General features: G+C 30.3%; 1 protein-coding gene across 7 annotated transcripts in view; it reads right to left on the reverse strand.

Annotated features, from left to right (window-relative positions):
* Nucleotides 1–4650: 4650 nt before the first annotated feature.
* LOC135964079 (collagen alpha chain CG42342) overlaps nucleotides 4651–24448 on the reverse strand; it is a 307763-nt gene continuing 287965 nt past the window's right edge. The window contains exons 8-15 of one of the 7 annotated variants that reach the window (XM_065516143.1): nucleotides 15765–16124; nucleotides 15627–15701; nucleotides 15424–15564; nucleotides 14568–14630; nucleotides 8417–8443; nucleotides 8296–8349; nucleotides 7823–8020; nucleotides 4653–4946 (exon numbers count right to left, since the gene is read on the reverse strand). In XM_065516143.1, coding sequence (XP_065372215.1) covers nucleotides 4872–4946; nucleotides 7823–8020; nucleotides 8296–8349; nucleotides 8417–8443; nucleotides 14568–14630; nucleotides 15424–15564; nucleotides 15627–15701; nucleotides 15765–16124 — 993 coding nt within the window. In that variant the 3' untranslated portion in view covers nucleotides 4653–4871. Of the gene's footprint in view, nucleotides 4947–7414; nucleotides 7652–7822; nucleotides 8021–8295; nucleotides 8350–8416; nucleotides 8444–14233; nucleotides 14388–14567; nucleotides 14631–15423; nucleotides 15565–15626; nucleotides 15702–15764; nucleotides 16125–24448 lie in introns of those variants that run through there. The other 6 variants (XM_065516147.1, XM_065516142.1, XM_065516141.1 and 3 more) reach the window with 6 other exon arrangements.

The following is a 24448-nucleotide window of genomic DNA, read 5'->3' on the forward strand; positions in this document are numbered from 1 at the left end:
TTGTTACAAAAGTGCGCGTTCGTTAGTGTTTTTAAAAAGTGTTATTGGTGAAATATTCGGGAGTGTCGTTTTTTCGGTTACAAATTAGACTTTTTCATTGTTTATAAATTGAACTTTCGCAAAATATAAAATAAGATTTAAATAGATGAATTAATAAGCCAGATTTAGTACTTAAAACAAAACTATGTAGCAGCTAATATACCAATACTCAAGACAGAAGATATTTCAAGACTCAGGATATTTGAAGACTCCAGATAATTCAAGACTCAAGATATTTCAAGTTACCATATATTTCAAGATTCAAGACATTTCAAGATACAATATATTTCAAGATTCAAGATATTCAAGACTATAGTTAGAGAAAATGAATAACGTAAGTCAATTTTTTATTATTTGTTTTATGTTTGTGATTGTTTGTAGTGACAGTTAGATTTAGCTGAATTATTTTTACAAAGATTTTGTAATTTTTGACTATATAGTAAACTTGAGAAGGATTATTTCATTAAAATACATTCATAAAGGAATAATTTCCTAAATACTTGCCTACAATTTACGCATTGCTTAACTGATTGCATTTATGTTAGATATGAATAAAGCTATGGCTCAATAAATACCATGAATAAAACTACAATTTATATGGTTTAAATTTTATATACATATATGTATAAATATAGGATCGACAGAATATCTGATAATATAAAAAGACTGAACGTAATAAAATAAATTATTCGAAAGAACTGAATAATATCCAACAAACCAATCGATATCATCTGGATGATATGTATGATACATGCTAGTCAATGTATTTTGTTGTTGTATCACACATATGATTTGTTGTATTTTTGTTTGACAATTCGGAGTGTCTCGTCTCTATGTATAATTCCCTATGACAATAACTATTAAACTTTAATAATGTAAATTACTTAGGATAAGAATATAATAAATGAATGTAAAATTTTGTGTTGATATATATTTTTAAATTTCACCTGTAGTTTCCTTAACAAAAGTGAATTTAAATAGAGTATTTTCATATTGAATAACCGACACCGGTTATTCAAAACACATTCTTTGGATCAACCAGAAGTATTATAGGATTATCTATCGAAGTATGGCCTTTCTATATTAATGTAACGGATATGTTTCTTTGTCTTGTAGTAATCTTCTTATATATAAATAGACCACACGTATTTTGTGTTACACTTTTAAGTATGTTATTGTCCATCAATATTGATTAAACATATATATATGGTTTAAAAGGTTCTTTTCTCAAAATTCTTTCAATAAAAGTGGTAAAAAGGAAGTTTTTTAAAAGTCTGATTTTAGATATTAGTGATCACAGATTGAGGCCTTTGCCAAATCAACATTATGATGTAAATGCTTAAACATTTATGCCCGATTAAGTCCTATTTCGGGAGGATGTTTGTATGGGGCTATGTGAAATAAATGACCGATTTCAGCCAGTTTCAATAGGCTTCGTCATTGTAAAATGAAAAATGTATGCTCCAGACAAATATATTTGGGCGTTACAAACATCAGCACAAACTCGTAATATCGTCTTCCCCATGGTGGTGTAAGGTAAATTTTAGATAAGAAATATGAGTGAGGCCTGTTTGCAAATAAACGTATTTTAACAAAGTTATTGACGATTTAACATTTGTTGGGTTTTGTATAATAATAGAGTTTTGTTCAGAAATATAAGTGTTTATTAGGGTATTCAGTTAACTGTTCGAATAATTCAAAATTTCCGATTTTCGAATAACAAATAAACCGATTAATTTTTGTCGATTAACCGAAATTTCTTTTTTTTGCACTTTAACATATTTTTTTGTATTTATTTTTCCATTTTAATTCAAATACAACATTACATATTTTTTCGAACATCCAACAAATATGTTCAGTGAGTATAACAACTGGCATATTTAATTTATATCGATGGCTTAATATAGAAACGTCGTATTTCAACTTTTAGTTACTTTAAAGCCAAAAACTAACAACTGAAATATTGTAATATATCAAAAAATACTTTTAGAAAAGTTGTTTGTTTTAATATAAACCAAAAAATATGCATTCAACATTATATGAGTTAGGGGTTCTTCTTTCAAACAAATTTTGAAATGTAAGGGTTTTTATTAAATTACTGCAAATCTCTTATTTTCTAACATAAAAAACTTTAGTTTTGTCTACCAGAATCTGTAAAAAACCCGATTTAGAAAAAAACGATATACGACCTTTCTATATTAAGCCATCGACATGTATTTGTCGAATGAGAACACGATAATAAACGAAACTGGAAACACTACTGAAATGAGTTTTTATCAGAACTTATCGAAATTATTAAAAGTATTTAAAATCTAAAAAAACTCCAAAAAGGACCTCAATGGTATAATGGAAGATTTTATATGCTTAGAAAAAAACTAAAAAAGTAACTCAGATATTGGATATTCTTTATCATGCCTTACTTTAGTTTTTTCCAACATCTACAATCAGCGAGAGAGTTTTTTTCCAAGTCGAGTTTTATTAAAACTAAAGACATTTTTTTATTTTTTGGTTGAATTGTTATGTTTCCTTTATTTTTTATGTTTTTATTCATTTTATTAATAAAATATTTAAACAAGTACAGAAAATTCGTGGTTTTATTTTCGCTTTAAAATTTAAATAGAAATTATTCGGTTAATCGAATAATTTAAAATTAACCGATTATTAACCGATTAAATCTATACCCCGATTATATATTTGCTCGATTAACCGATTAAACCAGAAACCCGATTAATTTAATACCCTAGTGTTTATAGATTGATACTCCTTTGCCAAATAAACACATTTTAACAAAGTTATTGATTTTTTTATATCTGAGTTTTTCAGCAATAAATGCTTTTTTCTCAAAAAGATGGGGGCTTTATTGATTTTGTCATTCCGTTTGTAACATATCGAAATATTGGTCTTAGAATCAAGAAGTATATATGTATATTCTGGGTCTCCGTCCGTCTGTCTGCTGAAAACACTATAGGGCCCAAACTCTATGTTCATATGGTTTGTTTGATATTGAAAATGGGAAATATCTGTCCATGATTTCACATAGACCCCATACAATTGTCCACCAGGAATACTGTTTGAGCAGTCATAAATACATATGTTGATTCTGATATTGATACTGATAAAATTTTGCACAAATTAGTTCTAAGTACTCTGAAATTATACTGTATTTGATTGTCACATATTGATTCGGCACAGCCGGATATAATATTCTTACTTATTCATTCATTGTTTCATATATTGATATTCATGTATATTTTTTGCTGGTGATTTCTTGATATCTTCGTTTACAGTTACAGTTTTTGTAATTTTGATGAATCTTTATATTCTGAATATTTTCCGAATAGCTGCTTAGACACTTGAGGTCTTAAAAACCATCTTTTTTAAAAATATTTCGGACATTTTGTCATGACATCGTACGTGACATTTCTAAGCCTATAGAGTGGATGTTGCAAAAATAAAAGTAAAAATTTTGCGAATCGTGAGAGGCATTATTTTTTCTTTTAATTTCTTACACTAAACCAAATATTCTTCCTTTACAATCCATCATATTTAAATAAAAACAATCTTTGGATGATTTTATAATAAATTAAATTTAATATCGTACGTGACATACCGTACGCGACACATTTTTCTCTTATAGTATAACAATATATACTCTGTATATTTACAGATACATGTGTATATAAAAATATAAATAAAAACTATATACTCGGTTTCAAAGAACAAAAAGCAAAAAAACAATCAAATACGAATTGATTTCATACAACATTTGATTTTTGTTCAGAAATTTGTTTAGTCAAATTTAATATGTGTAACCACAGATAGTGTTATTCTTACTAATATGTTGCATCTTCTTTGTTTTTACCTTTCTCTTTCCATTTTCAATAAAACACAGAACTGTCGATTAGTTAGTTATAATTTTATTATATATAAGCAGTATGCATTTAATATTCAATAATTATTATCATCTTCATCATAAAAATCCGTATTAAAAACTAACTACAATATAATACTTAAAATTCTAGGAAAAATTGGTTTTATTTATATCAATAAACAATAATAAAAATAAAATAAAAGAAAGCTATGACACAAAATGTTTTTATAAAAAATAACATAAAAAAGGACATAGATTATTTATAATTTTAATACCGTCATAAAAAAAAAGAAAATAAAAAACTACTACTATACAAATAAAATATCAGTGAAAAGTAACATACATATATTTTCAATTCATCATACGTTCATATACATGTTCATATTTCAATATTTAAATAATGATGAAACATTATTCATAGTAAAAATACTTAATTAATAATAAAAAAATTGGTTATTTTGTTTGTTTATTATAAATATTTTGGCATAAAATATTAATTGCATATGACATGGAAAAATATAAATAATTTTTATTAGTTCTAGTATCTAGTATGTATGTGTAAATTATAATTAAAAACTTTTACTACTAAAAACGCAGAAAAGTAAACAAAATTTAACAGTATGTTTCTATTGATAGTTTTTTTTTTAATTTAATTTTAATATTCTTTATTTTTATACAAATAACAATACTTTAGATTCGTTTCTCGTGTTTAACTTTAAATGCTATAATTCGTTTTAAGGTTAATTTTTCTAAATGGTAAAAATTATATATATTGTATATTAGTTAAAATATTAGAGTATATTTATATTATTAGAAAATATTGCAAAGATTTATTAATTATTTTGAGGGCTTTTTAATGCTGCATTTTAAAAATTTCATAATTAACTACCATAAGCTACATAGGAAAGCTTTAAGGGAGTTTTGTATATCGGGGGGATGGGCTATAAGACAACAACATCATCTACCGGCGACCATTTTTTGGCAAAGTTTTGACTACTACTTTAATTTCATTCCTAAGCCATTCTTGCCAATTATCCTGTAAAAGAATTATTTGTTAATTAACATAAATTTATTAATTTTTTCATTTTCAATTTGGAAAGCACATATAGATTTTTAGAAAAAAGAAGGGTAACTGGAAAATATAGCTCCTGTTGTGTAATTTTTTGCTTAATATTGTTTATTTTTCTACCGGATTAGATCAAATTTTTTTTAAATTTTTTAGCTTTTATTTTGAAATATTTGTAAATATTAAATTATTCAAAGACCATTGTTAGCTATGATCTTTACCCATATTTCTGGCAACATACAGCCTAATTATGAAAAAAAATTTCCCGGGAGTTTTTTCCCTTTTCTCATTTTTCCTATTCAAATTCAATGATAAAAAAAAGAAAAGGGAAAAAACTCCCGGGGAATTTTTTTTTCATAATTGGGATGATAGGTTTCCTAGCCAAAATAACTGCTCAACTTTTGAGGCTAAGAACGAATCAAGATATTCTGTTCTGAAGTGAATCCTATAACACAGAGCGCGTTCTGCATCGATGGAAACAAATAGTTGTCGGACGATGCATGGTCTGGACTATAAAACCTCTCAAAAACTTTGTTCTAAACACTTATTAATAGGTATTGCAACATTTGGATGAGTGATGTCATGATGGAATATTACGGTTTCATGTCTGGCCACATGTTCTTTGCGTTTTTTTCTTGCTTCAAACGAATCAGTTGCGTTCGATTTCAGCAGCTCATATCAGAAAGGAAACAAATCAATGAAACATTTATATTTTCGGTTATGATGGTATATTTAAAGTATGGAGAAAACCTAATTCTGCTTTGGCTTTTTAATGTCAAACATGGCAGTGGATCGGTCTTGGTATGGGGCTACATGTCGGTAAATGGTGTTTGATGGATTAAAGTTCTTCGGAGACCAATTCACAGGTCCATTTCTCGAAATAAATCGATGGTTGCGATCGCCATGTGAGACGTTGTGCCATCCCATTGAAAGCACAACTTGCCCGGATCAATATGATCCATTTTTTTCAAACAATAAAATCATTGATCAAGGTGCGGTAATGATTTTCTGTTCTGGGTCTGTTGTGGATTGATCTCACTGCATATGCGGCAATTTTGTTTATTAACAAACCCGTTAAGCCAAAAATTAACTTCATCGCTAATAAAGCAGTCGTCCATCAGTTGCACGAATCGCTGACTGATTTTCAAAGTAAATTTGGTAGCGTTGTTTAAGCGTCACACCATTCATGATGATTTGCCAGAGTATACTGATCATAAATGTCAATAAGTGATCGCAGAATGACAGCTCGTTTGACAGTTAACCCTTTCGAAAGTTCTAATGGGTTTAAAAAAACACACTTTATATCAAATCATAGAGTTTTTATGACAAAGTGTAGTTTTGGAATCTACTAGTCATAGGCTGTTTTCAAACTCCTGGTGATCGGATTCTTGGAAATTTCATAATATTTTCGATTTGTCTGAAAAATTCAAATTTATTGATTTCTTCCCATAAAGTTCAATAATTTTATCATAAAAAACATATTTGTTACATTTAAATTCTATATTAACTGACGCATTTATCTTCACGTATTGATCTATAGCCCACATTTTAATTTAGACATCAGCTTGGAAATGTATTAATAATAAAGCCTATGCATATCTAAACCATCAAATTATTCAAGCTTATAGAGCAATGCTGTAATTATAAATCTTTTACAATTACATTATTGCCCTATTTATAATTATTTTTCTACTTGAATCTGACAGATTGTTTAAGCTAGATATTTATTATGAACTCCATGAGTTCATAATGTTTACTCGATGCTACTCGTTGTCAGTCACGCTATATTTGCGTTAATCAAAATAATTCATTGGAAACCCCTAAACAAAATGACTTAAATATAACCTAATCATAGACACATTTTCGATAATTATTCTAATATTTTCCTTGTTACCCTTCTTCATAAAGCAAAATACAAAAATGATTAATAAATACTTTACTGTTAGAATTAGAACATTTACTGCCACCAAAATAAACAAATTAGAAGTATTTTAAGCATGATAACAGCCGCCACCAATAAAATTTTGTTGCAAAAAAGCGTCTTTGTAGGTGCTCTGGTGTTTTAATTGTTTAGCGTTTAGTGAATAACATTATTTAATATTTAATTTAAATATTAGTAAAACTACTTTAAAGTTGAGTGTGTGTGTGTACATTTAGTGTTAGACTACATAGTGTAAATTACATCATAATTGCTTGCTGTCAGCATCTTTTGAAATCCATTAGAGTGAAAGTAAACACTTTTCAATTTTGAAGAATGTTACATATGTTGTTAATTACAAATGTCACCTTCCTTAGTAAAAGGTGTAAGTATGTAAAATGGCAGGTGCTAATGGTTTAATAGCCATAGTTACAAGGCAATCGAGCGTTGTTCTGTCGAATGTGTGTGTGTGTATAGTGCATTAAATTTGTTTCTGTTTGTTATTATTAAAAGGTTTTTAAAAAGGCTTTTAGCACTTTTTAGATTTTCTTTCTTTCGTTTCATTTTGTTTGTTAAATGTGTGTTTTAGGTTGCCTTAATCATTGTGTAAATTATCTTGATATTCATCGTATTCATCTTCGTTTTCATTTTGTTCCTCATCTTCGTCTTCTTGTTCGTAGTCGCTGGCATTGTTACTTTCGGGACCCGTAACATCGGGTAAATAATCTTTATGGACCGGAGTTGAAATAACCGGTTCCTAAATATTATAAAAATCGTTAGAAAAATCTACTGTTAGTACTAGTTTAAAAGCGTTAATTATTATTTTTTTTTTGGAAAAGCATGCTTATATTTTAACCAAATCCAATTAAGACAATTTTTATTTAAATAAACCAATTTTGTTATTGTTTTTTTTTTAAAACATGCTAACCTTTGGTGGCCGCCAACCACAGCCTGGTAATGGTAAACCATCGGATCCCAAGGGACAGGGAGCATCTAATCCCGGCACTCCCTGTTCACCTTTATCACCACGATCACCTTTACGTCCTCTCTTGCCCGGTGGTCCTGGATCACCTCTAGAACCTTTTTCACCTCTAGGACCTTCTTGACCGGGTATACCATCAGTACCCTTTGGTTTAAATTTCATATAGGTACAGTTTAGGTAAAGACACACACAGTTATATAACATTTACATATTCAGTTAGTATGTATCAATAGGTTTTTTTTTTAGATAATTGTTTGTAATAGTAGAATAAGGTGTTGTCAAATAGTAAAACAAATCAAAGAAATAAGAAAGAGTGAGAAAGAAATATAAAAACCATTAACATGCTGTATTGATTAATAAATTACTTAAGTAATACTAATATGTTTCTTTTTTGGAAATTCAGGCATCTAGCTACTTACCGGTAGACCAGGATCTCCTCTTTCACCCTTTAAACCAGTTTCTCCCTGAGCTCCCTGTAAATAATATAATAATTTAATATAATTTTAAAATTTAAATTTACACATTTCAGCTACAACTTACCTTCATGCCATCCAAACCAGGTGGTCCCTAAAAGGGGGGTAAATAGAAATAAAAAGAAAAAAATTATAAACAAACATTTCAAAATTATAAATTATTTAAGAAATAATATAAAAGTAAGCAAATAAATATATTAAAATAAATTAAGCAAGCAATGTAATTATTAAAAAATTATTAACATAAACTAAAAATCAGGCAATGTATCTAAAGTTAGTTAATCATAAATCCAGGGCTAAATAATAAAAGATTATTTAAAAAAAATTTTCCCCAAATGAATATATTTCCAAAACCAATTTTCTTTATAAAAAAACATCTATTTTTATATTTTTTAATCTTTCTGTAAAAAACTCATCACTTTATTGAATAATGCATACATAAAAGTAACTCTTTTTTTATTATTTTGTTTCTTTGTTTTATATATCATTTCTTTAACTAAGGATGAAAAAACATACTAAATCCTTAATATAAAATAATATATATGAAATGTTTTACATTTAATACTAAAAAAAAGAAGAAACATATTCACAATAATATTTTTTCTTTTTTTTTATAATTGTTCACGTTTGTTTTGTGTTATTTGACATCTGTTCATTCTTTATTTAAATACACATTAAAGTTGTAATACTTTATAGTTAATATTTCATATTTCCTACTCCCTTACTTAGCAATTCCATTCATACAATTACAAATTACATTCCATGAGATTTTTGTTTTATTTTTCTTGTATGTAATATATGCATTTATTTATATATTTTGTAAATATGCTTTGCAGAGCACGTTTTTTAAATTAAAATAATCATTCTCGTTTTTTTTACCATAATAACTTTTGAATAGTTGTAATTACTATTTTTTATTGTTGCAAAAAATGATATTTAAAATGAAAATCATGAGTAAAGTACATTTATAATTATATAGTTTTATATATTTATATAGTAAATCTTGAAATATTTTGTTTATATATAGAGGATAGAAAGGAGGGAGAATTTATTTTTAAATTTGAAAATTTTAGAGTTTTTTTTTTGTTTTATTAAATATTAACAATTATAAATACAATGTACATAGATTTTATTTTAAAATTAATATTACTTGGCAGATAACAGTAATAATTACACTATCCAGAATTTCTGGGAATACTTTTCAAAATCTATATAATTAATTGATATAAGCAATCGATTATAGGTTTCTGAAGTAGGACTTGATTTGGCGACATGTTTTATAGAAGAAATTTTAGTCTGTCAAGCTAAACTTAAATATCAATATTTAAAACCAAGTTGAGTACTAACGACAAAATCCAAATCATTACAGCACCTGCGAGATTTTTCAAAGAATTAGTGTATGACTTAAAAATATTAAATTTTTTCAACGCTTTAGCTTTTATTTTGAATATATTTGATTGGCCATTGTTAGCTTTTCCCATCTTTCTGGCAACATATGGATTCCGAGTCAAAAGAACTTCTCATCTTTTGAGGCCAAGAACGAATCAAGCCAATATCGGATACTCTGTGCTCAAGTGAAGCGTATCCCAGAGTGATCGTTCTACATCGATCGAAACAAACAGTGAAGATTTTGCAAGCTCTTGTTGTGTTTTACAACGATATTCATGGAGTAAAGCCTCCAATTATTGGTCTTCAAACTGGGCCTGGGCGATATTTGTCTTCCGTGTCAAAATCACCACTTATGAACTGAACACATAAGATTTGGTGAACAATTGGTGTGCTTCATCGGCACTTTTTTCAAATTAAAGAAGTTGAAGTTGGAACAAATTTCGACATTTTCGAAGCAACAAAATATCTATGTTGTTTACACTATAATGTTCAATAACTAAGTGAGAATAAATGACAAGATATGTAGCCTTCAAAATGACATATAAGAAGGCTACAAAGAATTAAAACTTGCGATCCTTTAAGATCTGCAACTAGTCGTTTTATAATTACTCGTAAGAACTTGCTATATAGCTATAATTCATTTTAAATACTTTAAAATTCTACAAAAATATCCTTGTCAATGGACTAGTGTAATTATATAAGTATTCTGCAATTTTAGCTTATTAATTATTTTCTTATTAGTATTATTTAATATTTGTTTATTATTTAACTATCTTATGAAATACTTAAAGTATTTATATATATATATAGAGAGAGAAATACAGAGAGTCAATAGTTTAAAATATAATTTCGTCATAATCGTTTAGTAAAAGTTATAAAAGCATAAATATATGTAGTTGTAAGTAAGTGTTAAGGGAAATTCATAGAGTTCATGTATAGTATATAAAATTTATTAAATTGAAATAGTTTAAGTCAATTAAGTAAAGTTAAAGTTTAGATGGAAATTAAAATAAATACAATTTGGTATGAATTTAATAACTATTTACATAAATGAAATTGACATGCTGTTCAAAATGTTTGTTAAAGTTAAATATGAGTTTAAATTCATTATTGTTTTATTTTTCTCTTCATTTGTATATATATTTTAATTGAACAAAATTGACATTTAATATAAGAACTTATTTAGGTTGTTCATATTTATATAGATTTTAGGTTTTTATGTATATATAGTTAGTTAGGTAAATATGTATTTGTAAGGTATTTAAGAAATAGAGGAAAAAATGGAAGGAAACTTTTTTATATTCAATTATTTATATTTGTTACAAATTTACAGTTGCGTATATTTTTTTTTTATTTTTTTTGAATTTTAACTTCTTTAACTTCTGTCATTTTTTTCTTCATAAATTTTATTGTTTTTTAAATATTTTGTTCATATTATATATATAGCGTTTGCTTTAATTATTTCCGTTTCATAACTATGTTTATTTAATGCTTTAAATTAACTTTTGTTTAATTTCTATTTAATTTTTTGTTAATTGTGAAACCCATAATTTTGGTTTATTTGTAGTTTGTTACACACATTCAATATTTGGTTTTTAAAATATGCTTTTATTTATTTACTTTAATTATATTAATTTTATTATTATTTATTGTTATTTTAATTCATAAAATTAAAAATTTGTTATTTTCTGCATATTATCATACACCTATCTAACTAATTATGTATTTATTTGTTTATTTAATCAGCAGTGGTAAAATATTTTATGTAAAATCCAATTTTTTTTGTCCTTTTTTAATATTCAATTATTAATTTTATTAAATGTTTTTTTCACCACTGTTTTTTTTTGTGTGTTTTGTTTTATTATATTCATATGTTTTAATTTAAATTTTATTGTACATTATTAGCTTTTTTGTTATTTATTGGTTTCTTTGAATGTTTTTTGTATTGTTTTATTATTTTGAAGCTTTGGCATTTTTTCCTTTTGTTGATTTATAATATTTAAGTCAAAGCCCATGGACGGTACCTAAATTTTGTGTTTTTTTTCTTCTTTGTTTTTATCAATAATTATATATTTGATTTGAACAAAATCTTTCCATTTGTCAAGCAGCCATAGAACGCTTAGTTTAAAGTAATATTTTTTTAAGAAAATGTTGTATTTTGTGTCTTCAAAATTAGTTTTAAAAAAATGTTTTAAAGACTGAGGATGATCTTGTTTCAGAAGATTTCCTGTCGATTAAAAAATATCGAATAAAGCACAAAAATCGAACAAATCACCAAATTCATTGCTATTTGAGTAAGAATACTTTTACTTAAGCACAATCTGAATGCTTTGCCTTTTTTAACGATCTTGTGGAAAATTGTTTTCCTATTAAGATCTTTTAAGCATTGATCTAATGCAATTCAAAGCGTTTCTTGATTTTTTCTGATTTCATATAGGAATACGAGTTGACGATTTTATGAAACGATTTAAAAAATGTTTAAAATTTTGAAAGATATTACACCTCAAAACCGTGGTATTGCGATCAATATAGGAAAATTTATCAAAATTAGTCAGGCAATGTTAACTATAAAAAAGTTCAGAATTAAGTGGCATTTGGCAGTTAAGAAATTGGTTGAAAGTATCTAGCAAACATAATTACCAGCGTGTTATGCAATATTGTAGGTTGAGGCTTTGGTATTGCGGGGGAAAAATTCATAGAATACTAATGAAGAAGATCCTTTACAGGAATAACCAATTATGTACAAGCAGAGGGGACTGCAGGGAACCCCTTGTACTCTCTGACCCAGGCTGCAGTCCCCAGAAGTTCCAGGAGACTGTACCGAACTAGTGATTTTACTTATCATTTAGGGTGACAACTAGTTATATAACTAGCTACGTGATTATTTATTTTAACACGTGCATGTCCTAGGCAGGTTGTTAATTGACTCTTTTGGATTACAATGAGACTGTCTAAAAGTTGGTCCAAAGTAGTCAATGCATTGGATTCACATACCGGTTACATAGAGTCAGTAAACTTACTAGCTACCTAAATGGTTACTTGGTCAGCCACATTACTAGGTATCTTAACATGTACGGATGCTAATTGACCTCAATTATCTGTTAAAAAGATATCTATGAGTAACCAATAACCGATTGCATGTAAACAAACCTTCCTCCGGCAACTCTCCAATCCAATTACTGCTGGTGGGTAAAATAACTACTTTCTAAAGTGAAGTACAAAATAAACTTAAGTGACTACACTCTAGGTTACTTAGAGACACTAAAGTGACAATTTACTTCATGCTGGGTACATGGGATGTCAGTATACTTAAGCAAAAAGAAACTGAACTGTATGTGAATTATATCAATATCATAAAAAATGCAATACAGAATTAACATTTAAAGTGACTACACTTTAGATTACTTAGAGACACTTAAGTGGCAATTGTCTGCATGCTAGATTACAAGGGATGTATAAAGTAACCAAAATTCACACTGCACTACTAAGAACACATACGTGTCAAATAGCCCAAAATTTATATATTGAAGTCAGTTAAGTATTCAGATATTAGTGACAATTACCGTCTATAAGGGATACATTGAGTACATGCTATAATGCTGGGTTATTTATATTTATTGGAGATATCGGATTTAGAATATCTTGATTATCTGGTTGAGGGCTGCCCTATAAATACATTTTTTAAAATCTTTGTTGTCTTGAAACGAATGGAAACTTTAATACAACTATACTGTGTGGGCAGAATATTCCAAGTGTATGTTGAAGCTATTCGAATAGGTTCCAAGAAGATTAGGAAACCTGTCATCAATTCATTAAAAGTCCTAGAATCATTAAATTTAAAGACACAACATACTACTTCTTCTTTATATTACATTTAATTACAAATTTATCTTTTTTTTTTGGTTTTGTGGTTTTAAAGGGAAAATGGGGAGGGTTGGTTGGTTAAACGTTTGATTTTAAATCCTTTTTTGGTTTCTTTTAATTAATTGATATGATTGGGTTTGAAATTTGAACTTTAAACTTTCGTCGTTTTTTTGTTTAATGATAATTATATGTATTAAGTAGGGAGGTTAACATACATTCAAAGCTGTTTGATTAAGTATTTTTTATAGTAATTTGTTCATTTATAAATTACAAATAAATTAAACATAGTTTTTTGCTAGTGGGTTTGTGTTTGGTTTACATGTTAAATACAATTTCTGGCATATTTTCAAAATAATGTTAAATGTTTGTTTAATTTGTTTGTTTTTTTGATTCAATTAATGAAAGAAGAAAATGTTATTTATGTGTTTATATTTATATATAGATGCATTTAAGTAGGTTTTATTTATAAATTTGTTTTAATTATGAAGTTGCTGGTTTTTGTTTGTTTGTTTTTTTTTTGATGATGAAATTTATGAGGAAATTTTGATTTCGTTTTGAATTATTTTTGTAATTTAAAATTTGTTTCTTTTTTTTAGCCAACACTTTGCTTTTCAAAGTGTTTTCTTTTGTTTTTGCGTTTGTAGCGTTAAGTGCTAGTGTGTTTTCTTTTTAAGATATTTGTGTGTTTGTTTTGTATTTAAAGGGTTAATTTGTTTGCTTTGCTTTGTTTGTTATAAGTTTATTATTAATTTAAGTTTTTATTAGGATTAGTAGTTGCCCCACACCTGTTAGAAAAGACAGAGAAAAAAATAACAAAAATATTTTACGATATTAGTCACATCTAAGTTAACTATTAGTTTGTTTGAAGTTAAATACAACAAATTTTGTAGGTTATATTTTTGTTTAATATTGCCAAAGCCGAGTTTATGTCTATTAAAGGGAATATTGTAGTTTTATCTACTTACCGGTAAACCAGCTTTGCCGGAAGGACCCATAGGTCCAGAATCACCGCGCATACCCATAGGACCCTAAGGGAATAGAAAATGATATTAGTTGCAGGACCATGGCTAATAGTTTGCAAATATAATTTGAATAGATAACGCCAAATATCAGTACAAGGCAGCATTTACGATTTTTATCTTTTAACTATTTAAATGTAATGTTTAGCTGCTGAACTGGGGGTTATTGTGAAATTCGATTTGAAAGAACACATTTTTGATATAAATAAAAAATGTATAAAGCATGCAAATTCGCACGATTTTTTTTGTGGCCAATCTAGCGAGACAAAAATTAAACTTTAAAAATCAAAAATTGATATACAACTATATACAGCTTTTGACCTCCATTTTGTTGATATAAAAACTGTGCGGGTCTAAGTGCCAGACACGCCCATTTTTAGAAACATTAATATTTGAAGATGGAATAGTTTGTTATGAAAAATAAAATAATTTTCAAGATATTTTCCAGATTTTTAATAAAAAATTCTGTATTGAGGAGCCACAGATTCGTGAAATATTAGAACATCATGACAATATGACATGATAGGAAACCTTGTGAATCGACCAAATGTATATTTATAATCAATTAGAAGTGTATTCTAATAAATATCCAAAAGTTATGATATAATTGGACAAATGTGACAGCAAGCCCTGGTAAAAACTAAAGTAGAAGACTTTTTTATTCTATATTTCTAAACGCCTTAGATATAAAGCTTATTGTTGGGTCCTACACCTAATTGAAACATGTTTTTCAACGTACTTTTCAGTTTACTTCTTATTCGAAAGATAATTGTAAAAATAGTGTAAAATATTTGAAACTCACCGGTAAACCCATTGGTCCTTGATCACCCTTTAGTCCCTTCTCGCCAGTATCTCCCTTACGACCATCTAATCCTCTTTCGCCTGTCTGACCAGGATGGCCAGGAGGACCCATGGGACCAGGAGGTCCAGGAGGACCATAAAGCTAAAATTTAAAACAAAATTTAATACACTTTTCCACCGTGTTTGCTCATCCAATTTACTTACATATTCAATAGTGGGCATATGTGGAGCATCTGACATACCATCTTGATCTTGACGTCTACGCATTTTTCTGTACTTCTAGTGAAAGGACTAATCAAAAATCTTTCTACACGTAATATTCAAATTTAATTAAATACTCACTGAGTCACCACGATCTCCCTTGTCACCCTTAACACCTGGATATCCTGGGGGTCCGGGTAAACCTGGAGGACCCATTAGACCAGGAGGACCAATATCTCCTCGATCACCTTTTTCACCGGGAGGTCCTTGATAGCCGGGTAAACCAGGAGGTCCTTCTATGCCAGGCTCGCCTGGTAAACCATCCAAACCACGGGGACCTAACGAGCCGGGCTCACCGGGTTCACCAGCATCACCCTTCAAACCGTCTCTGCCATCGCGACCATCCTTGCCGGGGTTTCCAGGTGGACCTGGAGGTCCTCTTAACAACGTTACCGGAGGATCATCATAATCTTCATCTTTAGCACCGCCTGGTCCAAATATCTACCAGATTTACATTTTTTTTTTTTTAAAAAGAAAAATAGTTAGTTATTTATTAATTTTAATTAAATATGGAAAAATTAAATCTCAAAATTTCTCATATACTCTCTGTTTATCTCCTTCTTTCTGTAAATATTGCATTTTGTAGCATGTTTAGCCCTAGGGGCTAACATTTTTCATTTAAATACAAGCATTGCTGTGCATTATTTTGCATTTGTGTTGATGTTAAGACTGGTGAAAGTGTTTGTCTGTTGCAGGAGTTTTTTTTTTGCGTTCAACCTTTTGTTGAGAGTATGAGTAGGTGTTTTAAACATAAAAGTGCTTTTATCCATGTACCACTAGTAAATAGTTAGGTGAGTTAGAGTGCTTGTAAATATGCTATGCATGTATTTTATTTCACTACTACAAAGTGTAACAAACCTCAAAAACAAACAAAAAAAAGGAAGAAAAGCTTTACACTCATACAACTTTTAGTTGTCTCCTTCCCAGTAGTTGCCAAACATTCTCTCATTCATTTGCCCATTTCTGTGGGCTTGTTGTGTTGCATAGTTTAAGTGTTGGTAATTGTGGTTTGTGTTACTCGTCCTCTCAGTTTGGCTGCTGTTATCACTGCTTGTTATAGCAGTTTTACACTTTAATTTGTTATATTCTATCATCAGGTTTGTGAAATGAAAATTTGTAGCTGTACAAATTGTAAGTGTGTACTTTTTGAGGTTCGGTGTTATTGTGCTGAAAGTACTTTTCGCCGTTCATAACGAATCAAATACTGCATGTTTGCATACAGAAATCAGATCGCAAACCCTTCCCAGTGCAAAATCTTGGCTTAAGTTGTATAAGTTTTTTAAGTAAACTTATTCATGGTGCTTTTTAATTTGCAATTGTACCCGAAAATGTTTAATTGTACGTAATATTTTGTCTGCCTGCTCCATACAGAATGTTTTTCTGCCCTTTTTTCTCATACTTGTAAATGTTTTACATTGTTTGTTTTTGGTTGTGTGTGCATGTAAGCGTATGAGAGTGTTTTCATTTATGATAAAGGTTATTAAGGTGAGGTGTTGTGTCGACATACCTCAAATATTAGATAGTTAATTAAACTTTATTAAAATTACAAAGATTTACTTTTTTGTTTATCTTCCTTTCTAAACATTCAAGTGCTGTTTGTTTGTTATTTTGCTTAAATAGGTATTTGATATTTAATTTTAGTAACTTTTTGGAATAACATTTTTATTAAGAAGCTTAATTTCAATTGAAATGGTTTAATGTCGGATAATAGTCCAACTAGAGCAATAATTAAACTATATGACTTAACCCTTTGACAGCCGCAGGCAAATATTAATGATGTGATGGTAATTGTATAGGTTAGAGCAAGTGTATTCAAACTTCTTTTGTAGAGGAAATAATAGTATTTATAGAAGTTCCGAGAGCTTTGTTCAGAATGTCAAAGAGCATAATGGACTAAAATTTTATAAAGATCAATTTGGTGATACAAGACTTTTGTACAGCATGTAGTAGTGCTGTTGCCCCAGATCATTGTAAACTGAAATTGGCAAGCAATTTGTTCCTGTGGGTGAAAATTAAGACGTTCCTTGAAATAATGAATTTGATAGCGAAGAATACTTACAATTTGTAAGATTTCGCACATCAAAACCCTCGTTTCAGTCTGACCTAGCCTGCTTATTGTCAGTATGCAACGGTACGATATTGTGCCAAAGAAAACAATTATTAAAGAAATATTTTCGAAGACAGGAATGGCAGTATCAATTAACTAAATTTTTTTTTCTTGGACCAGCACTCAGGGGATGATCCCTACTCATGCAAAGCATTGTGTTGGAACTAGGAAAATAGGTTATGGGAGGAAGGATAGAGGGAGTAGTGTTTGTAGACATTTGATTTGAATTTTCATATATTAAAAGTGACAGGAAAGACTTCAGGAGGAAGCTTATTCCACGTACGGACAGTACGGCTAAAGAACGAATTTTCCCTGTAATGGATTGTGCGATCCACTGTCCAGTCGACAAAGAATTGATGTGCCCTTGCCGAAGAGCGTGTGTTGCGTAAAAAACTACGGGTTCCGGGAACAAGTTCCCTAATTTCAGCAGAGCACATACCATTGTAGTATCGGTAGAACAGTGAAACACAACAAAATAGACTTCGTAGCACCGGCCCACACATGAGAGTTGTATTATATTTTAGGTCGGATATAAGTGGTGTAAATAGTAAGGAGATCAGAGTGAAGTATTTCTTACACCGTTTTAGAAAACCAAGGCACTTGAATGCTTTTTTCGACACTCGAAAGATGTGTTTTGTCCAGCGGACATCGCACTGAATACTCATGCCTAGAACATCAAGAGCTTCTGATTCCTTAATATTTACACCACCCATAAAAACAGATGGAGCAACATGATCTGTTGTGCGTTTGTGAGTTAACATACAACATTGAGTCTTGCATTGAAATCGACACGATTCGCACAACTCCATTCAGAGATTGTCACAAGATCTTGGTTGAGTGTATCATTCATGTTTTGCCTCATTGCCCCAATCTCCGACAGGCTTGGTATATAATTGAATGCATATGATTGGCAAATGTTGCTGTCATCTGCAAAAGAGTAGATAGGGTTGGAAGTTTGACGTAGAAGGTCGTTTATAAAGATAAGAAATAGAGTAGGAGAAAGGACGGAGCCTTGCGGTACCCCTGAATTGATCTTGAACTCGTTTGATGAAATTCCATCTATAACAACTCGTATAGTGCGATCTCTGAGAAAACTCGATATAAATCGAGAGAAATTATTACCGACATCATTTTTTTTTTAAATTTGTTTGCAATGGACTTTGAAATATCTATGAGTAGATATCCATATTGTTTATATTAATGACTTAGTAATTCAGATATAGATCAAAAATAGGCCAAAAATCGAGGTTATCCCGGTTTTTATACCCTACACCACCATAGTGGGGAGGGTATTATGCGTTTGTGCAGATGTTTGTAACGCCCAAAAATATTAGTCTAACACCCACCTTAAAGTATACCAGTCGACTTAGAATCACTTTCTGAGTCGATTAAGCGATGTCCGTCCGTCCGTCCGTCCGTCTGGTTGGCTGGCTGGCTGGCTGTCCATGTAAACCTTGTGCGCAGAGTACAGGTCGCAATTTTGAAGATATTTCGATCAAATTTGGTACATATTATTTTTTCGGCTCAAGGACCAAGCCTATTGAAACTGGCTGAAATCGGTCCACTATTTCACCTAGCCCCCATACGAATGTCCTCCCGAAATTGGACTTTATCGGTCATAAATGTTTAATTTATATATGTATCTCCACAAATTCCGCTCCAAATAAGTTTTATATTCACAAAATTCATGTCACCAAATTTTGTTACGATCGGTCCATAATTAGTCATAGCTCCCATATAGACCCGCTTCCGAAAATCACTTTAACGTGCATAAATCGCTTAAAAATGTTGGTAAACACACAAAATTCAACATAGTTAACTTTAATATAGACATAAATCACATGACCTAATTTCATGGTGATCGGTCCATAATTGGTCATAGCCCCCATATAACCCCACTTCCAAAAATCACTCAAAAATATAGATTATTGAAATTTTAAAAGAAAAATTTTTTTGCTCTTTTACTTAGTGTAGGGTATTATATGGTCGGGCTTGACCGACCATACTTTCTTACTTGTTTTTCTTATATCTCGGCCATTTGTGGGCCGATTTTTTTTATAGCAACTGAGCCGGGAGAATTCCCGATATATTGATGTATCAATCATGATTGTTAGTTATTTGGGGTCTACGAAAAGTTGATTTCAACATACTGACGAACATGGATATATCAAATACTTTGTGCTTGCCACTCATGGTGAAGGGTATAAAAAACGAAGACCTAGATAGTTGAAATTCAGTAAACTTATAAGAGTAGTCGCCTTTTAATATCAATATAGGGGCGGAGGTGTAGACTGACATGTATAGGATAATACATTAGGGAGTATTCACCTGAAAGCGGACAGCAGTTGGATTTAACATCTAAAAGATCAAGTTTAGCCAATCGAATTGGATTTGTAGATGCTGAAAGCTTTACAATCAATTTTCAATTTGATATGCTTATATAGTGGTATAGGGAGGATTCATCTGAAAGCGGACAGCAGTTGGATTGAACATCTCCAAGTTCAAGTTTAGCCAAAACAGATTTTATTTGACCTTGAAACTTTGTACACAGAACATAGAAGATGATTTTGTTATTATCAGATATTTAAAATGTATAGCTTGAACTAAACACTTGAATCGAATGCGAAAATTGATTTTAAAGTTGTTTTCTCTGTATATCGGTCCGACTGATCCGTGCCAACAAAAAACAACTGTTAATAATGTTAAAATTTTTTTGTTATTACTGACAATCAGCTAATTTTTGAAAACACTCGTTTAAAGAATATTTTCTAGCATAAAAACTTGTTATACACATGTCACTTGCAGAAATGTTGAAATATATTTAAAGTCCCAAAAAGTATGCCAATTATATGGATGTATTTAAAATGCAAACCTCTCTCTCCCCTCTTTATGGGTGTCATATAGAGTGGTGTTTAACAAGCATCCTGAAACGTTTAACCTTTAACAACAAGGTACATACATATATACAATAATCCCAAGATTTTCTTATTCTATACCCCTCACTCTGACAATAAGAACACAACAACTAAAACTGAACTTTAAAACTTTTCAACAATGTCTTGTTCATGTCTTAAAAAACTTTTTTTTTGGACACTTTCATGCTGTTAGATTTCGACAAAGTAAAAAAAGTATAGAAATGAAATTGGTAGAAAGAAAAAAAGTTAAAAATAGTTTAAACATATTGTATGAATTTTAAATGTCTAGATATTGCTCTAAATAAATAACATTGAATAAAGAACAACCAATAGCAGTAGTAAACGAAGAGTATGAGTTGTATTGTAGTGGTAGTTGAAAAATATGAACAAAAAAAAAGTTTTGAAAAAACTTTTTGAATAACCATAAAGTGTTGAGCAACAAACTCACATACATATACCTAAATATACTTGGGATTTTCATTCATTCTTTCTTTATTTTTTTTTTTTGTGTGTAAATTTGAAAGACTATTAAGAAAATGACTAAATATAATAATACTAAAAAATAAGCACAAGAGAAACAACAGCCAGCTATAATATCATACAAAAAAGGACTCTTACTCTCATTTGATTTTGAATAATATGAAACACACAACAAAGAAACGAAACGAATGCATGCTGACAGCAACAAGGAAAAAAAGTTTTTCTTTCTTTTAGTTTTTCCAGGGTTTTTATTTTTTTTGTTGCTTTGCTCATCATCTTTTGAGTCAAACAAATTTGCTGTTAAAATTATTAAAATAAGACAACAATAATGTTGTTGCTGCTGTGTATACTGTTGGCAACACTCAAGAAACAAATAAGAGAATAAAGAAAATAAAAAAACTGCAAGCAAAGTAAGGAAATCTACTAAAAAGTATTTTTGTATAAAATAAAAATACAATATGGTGCTTCCCTGCCAGTATTCGTCATGGATGAAATCATATTCTGATCGAGGTAATGACACCATTCGGGAAGAAATATGCAACTACCATCCTAAAGAGAAACTTTTTAGTGACTTCTAGAAGTAACGAATACGACTCGGATGAAATCGTATTCTGATCGAGGTAGTAACACCAGTCGGGAGGAAGTGTTCAACTACAATCCTATAACTAAGGAGAAACTTTCTAGTGACTTTTAGAAGTAACGTAGACGACTCTTCTGGAAGTGTGAAGAAAGTCGAAGAAGTTTCTTTTCAAATTTTGAAACATTTATCTTCCGATTACTACTTCTTCTCCCTACCAGAATTTTCCATCGTAGAAGTTTTTGGCTCGTACAGACATAATTCGTAGCTGATGAAATCGTATTCTGATCGAGGTAGTGACACCAGTCGGGAAGAAATGTGCAACTACAATCATACACCTAAGAGGAAACTGTATAGTGACTTCTAGAAGTAACGTATACGACTCCTCTGGAAGTGTCAAGAAAGTCGAAGAAGTTTCTTTTTTAAATTTTGAAACAACAAGTTACTTAGCATTGTTCATTAATCTTCCGATTCTTCTTCATTACTACCAGAAATTGCTAGAATAACCACTGGCAACATTTTCTATTGTAGAAGATTCTTCCTCGTAACGTCATAATCTGTCACGGATGAAATCGTATTCTGATCGATGTAGTAACACCAGTCGGGAGGAAGTGTGCAACTTCAGTCATCCAACTAAGGTTATACTTTTTAGTGACTTATAGAGGTGACGAATAAGTCCGCGACTTTTTAAATTTCTCGGCTATTAAATGAATGTTTATGTTTGACAGCCATTGATAGCAGACTACCTCGTGACTAGAGGAAAAATTGGAAGGAAGTGAATTTCGTCTGCTCATTTAACATTATTTTTTGCGGGACAACCATCAGTCAAATAAAGGTTAAGCTTGATAAATACTATGGGAAGTCTGCACCATCAATTTCAATGGTAAAAAAGTGGTTTACAGAATTTCGTTGAGGCCGTACAAGCACGGAAGATGCCGACTGATTGAAGTTTGAAAGTGCTACAGATTGTGGATCCATTGGCATCTCACATGGCTCAGTGTTTTCAATTTTGAATGATCACTTGGGTATGTGAAAGCTTTCCTCATGATGGCTGCCGGGTCTGCTCACAATCGGGTGCACAAAAGGGTACACCCATGTGCAGATTTCATGGCAAAATTCCAGCCTAAAAAAATCCTATTTTTTGGAAGGGATAAAATACTTTGAGGAAGGCTGGACAAAGTGCATTGAGCTCAAAGGAGACAATGTGGAAAAAACATTAATTTTTTATCCAAACACTTGTGTTTCACTCAAAAAGCCATGGAATTTTTGACTCACCCTGGTACTTTTAGCAGACACTTCTTCGACTTTCTTGACACTTTCAGAAGAGTCGTATGATTTACTTCTTACACTAAAACTATTCTTTACTTCTTTCACTAAAATGTTTCCTCTTAGTTCTCTTTAACATCTAGTATTTGACCCAAAGTCTCTTCCAAATGCTGGCAGGGTTTATGTATGTTGCACAAACACACTACTAGCACAAGTATGGTATTTTATACCACAAGGACACAATAAGATATAAAAGCTAAAATATGAATAATAAAAAAAAACAACAGCAACAACAAAACATAAGCAATTTCCTGTGGCTTGGAAGATGTGAACAAGAGCAGCAAACAGAAAAAAAGGACCAAATATAAAGCAAGGAAACTTAAAAGATGTGCTGATGTGTTCACATACTCACATAACATAACTGCATGTGTATCAAAAAATACATTAAAATTCTTGGAAATAAACGCATTTTCATTTATGGGAGTATGTGTGTCATGCAAAGTATCATATCATATTGTTTTATATAAATACGTTTCTCATACACCCAATCACATATCCATATTCATTAGGATGGTTCTTATTTTGCAAGCTTTATATTTTCGATGCTCCCAAGGTCTAAAATTTTTCTCCGACATCTGAAAGTGAAATGCTGAAAATTGTATCATGATTGGTGGCTTTAGACATAAGATGTAAGTGTTTGACTATACGTCTTTGAGTTAACTTAAAACTTAGTTTAGATCAATCAGAAATGATTCACAAAAGCTAGCTCATATTCCTTGTTAAAAACTTTTCAGTTTTTCAATGTAATGTACTCAGATTATGGCAGAACTCTCTCGCTCTGCAATAGTTACAGTTAGCTCATTATTAGTTAGCTGTATCTTTGATTATGCCTCTCTCTATTCGAGTTAGGAATGAGTTAGCCAAAGAACAATATACATAGAGTGGAAACTCTGCTGTCAAAGACCTAACTCAGTTGTCAAAAACCTAAGAGTTGAGAATGTATTAGTAACTATGTGAAAACAAAAACAACATCGCCCGTCGCTACTACCGATTAAATGATTTAGTGAGGTCTCCAGTCTCAGTCAGTTATTGAACATTATAGTGTAAACAACAAAGTTTATTTCTGCTTCGAAAATGTCGAATCTTATACCAACGAATCGTTATATGCTTTACTTCTTTAATTTGAAAAAAGTCAACGTGTGAGAGATGGTTTATGCAGTTCACAAATGGTGATTTTGCATCGAAACACAAAGATCGCCCAGGCCAGCCAAAAAAGTTTGAAGACCAAGAATTGGAGGTATAACTCCCTGAAGATTATTGTAAAACTCAACAATAGCTTGTAAAATCATTGGGTGCTACTCAAGCAGCAATTTCAAAACGTTTGCGGTTTGGTTACCATACGAGTTGAAGCCGAGAGAAC

This window comes from Calliphora vicina, chromosome 1 (genome assembly GCF_958450345.1).
Source record: "Calliphora vicina chromosome 1, idCalVici1.1, whole genome shotgun sequence".
NCBI classification, from domain to species: Eukaryota; Metazoa; Arthropoda; class Insecta; order Diptera; family Calliphoridae; genus Calliphora; species Calliphora vicina.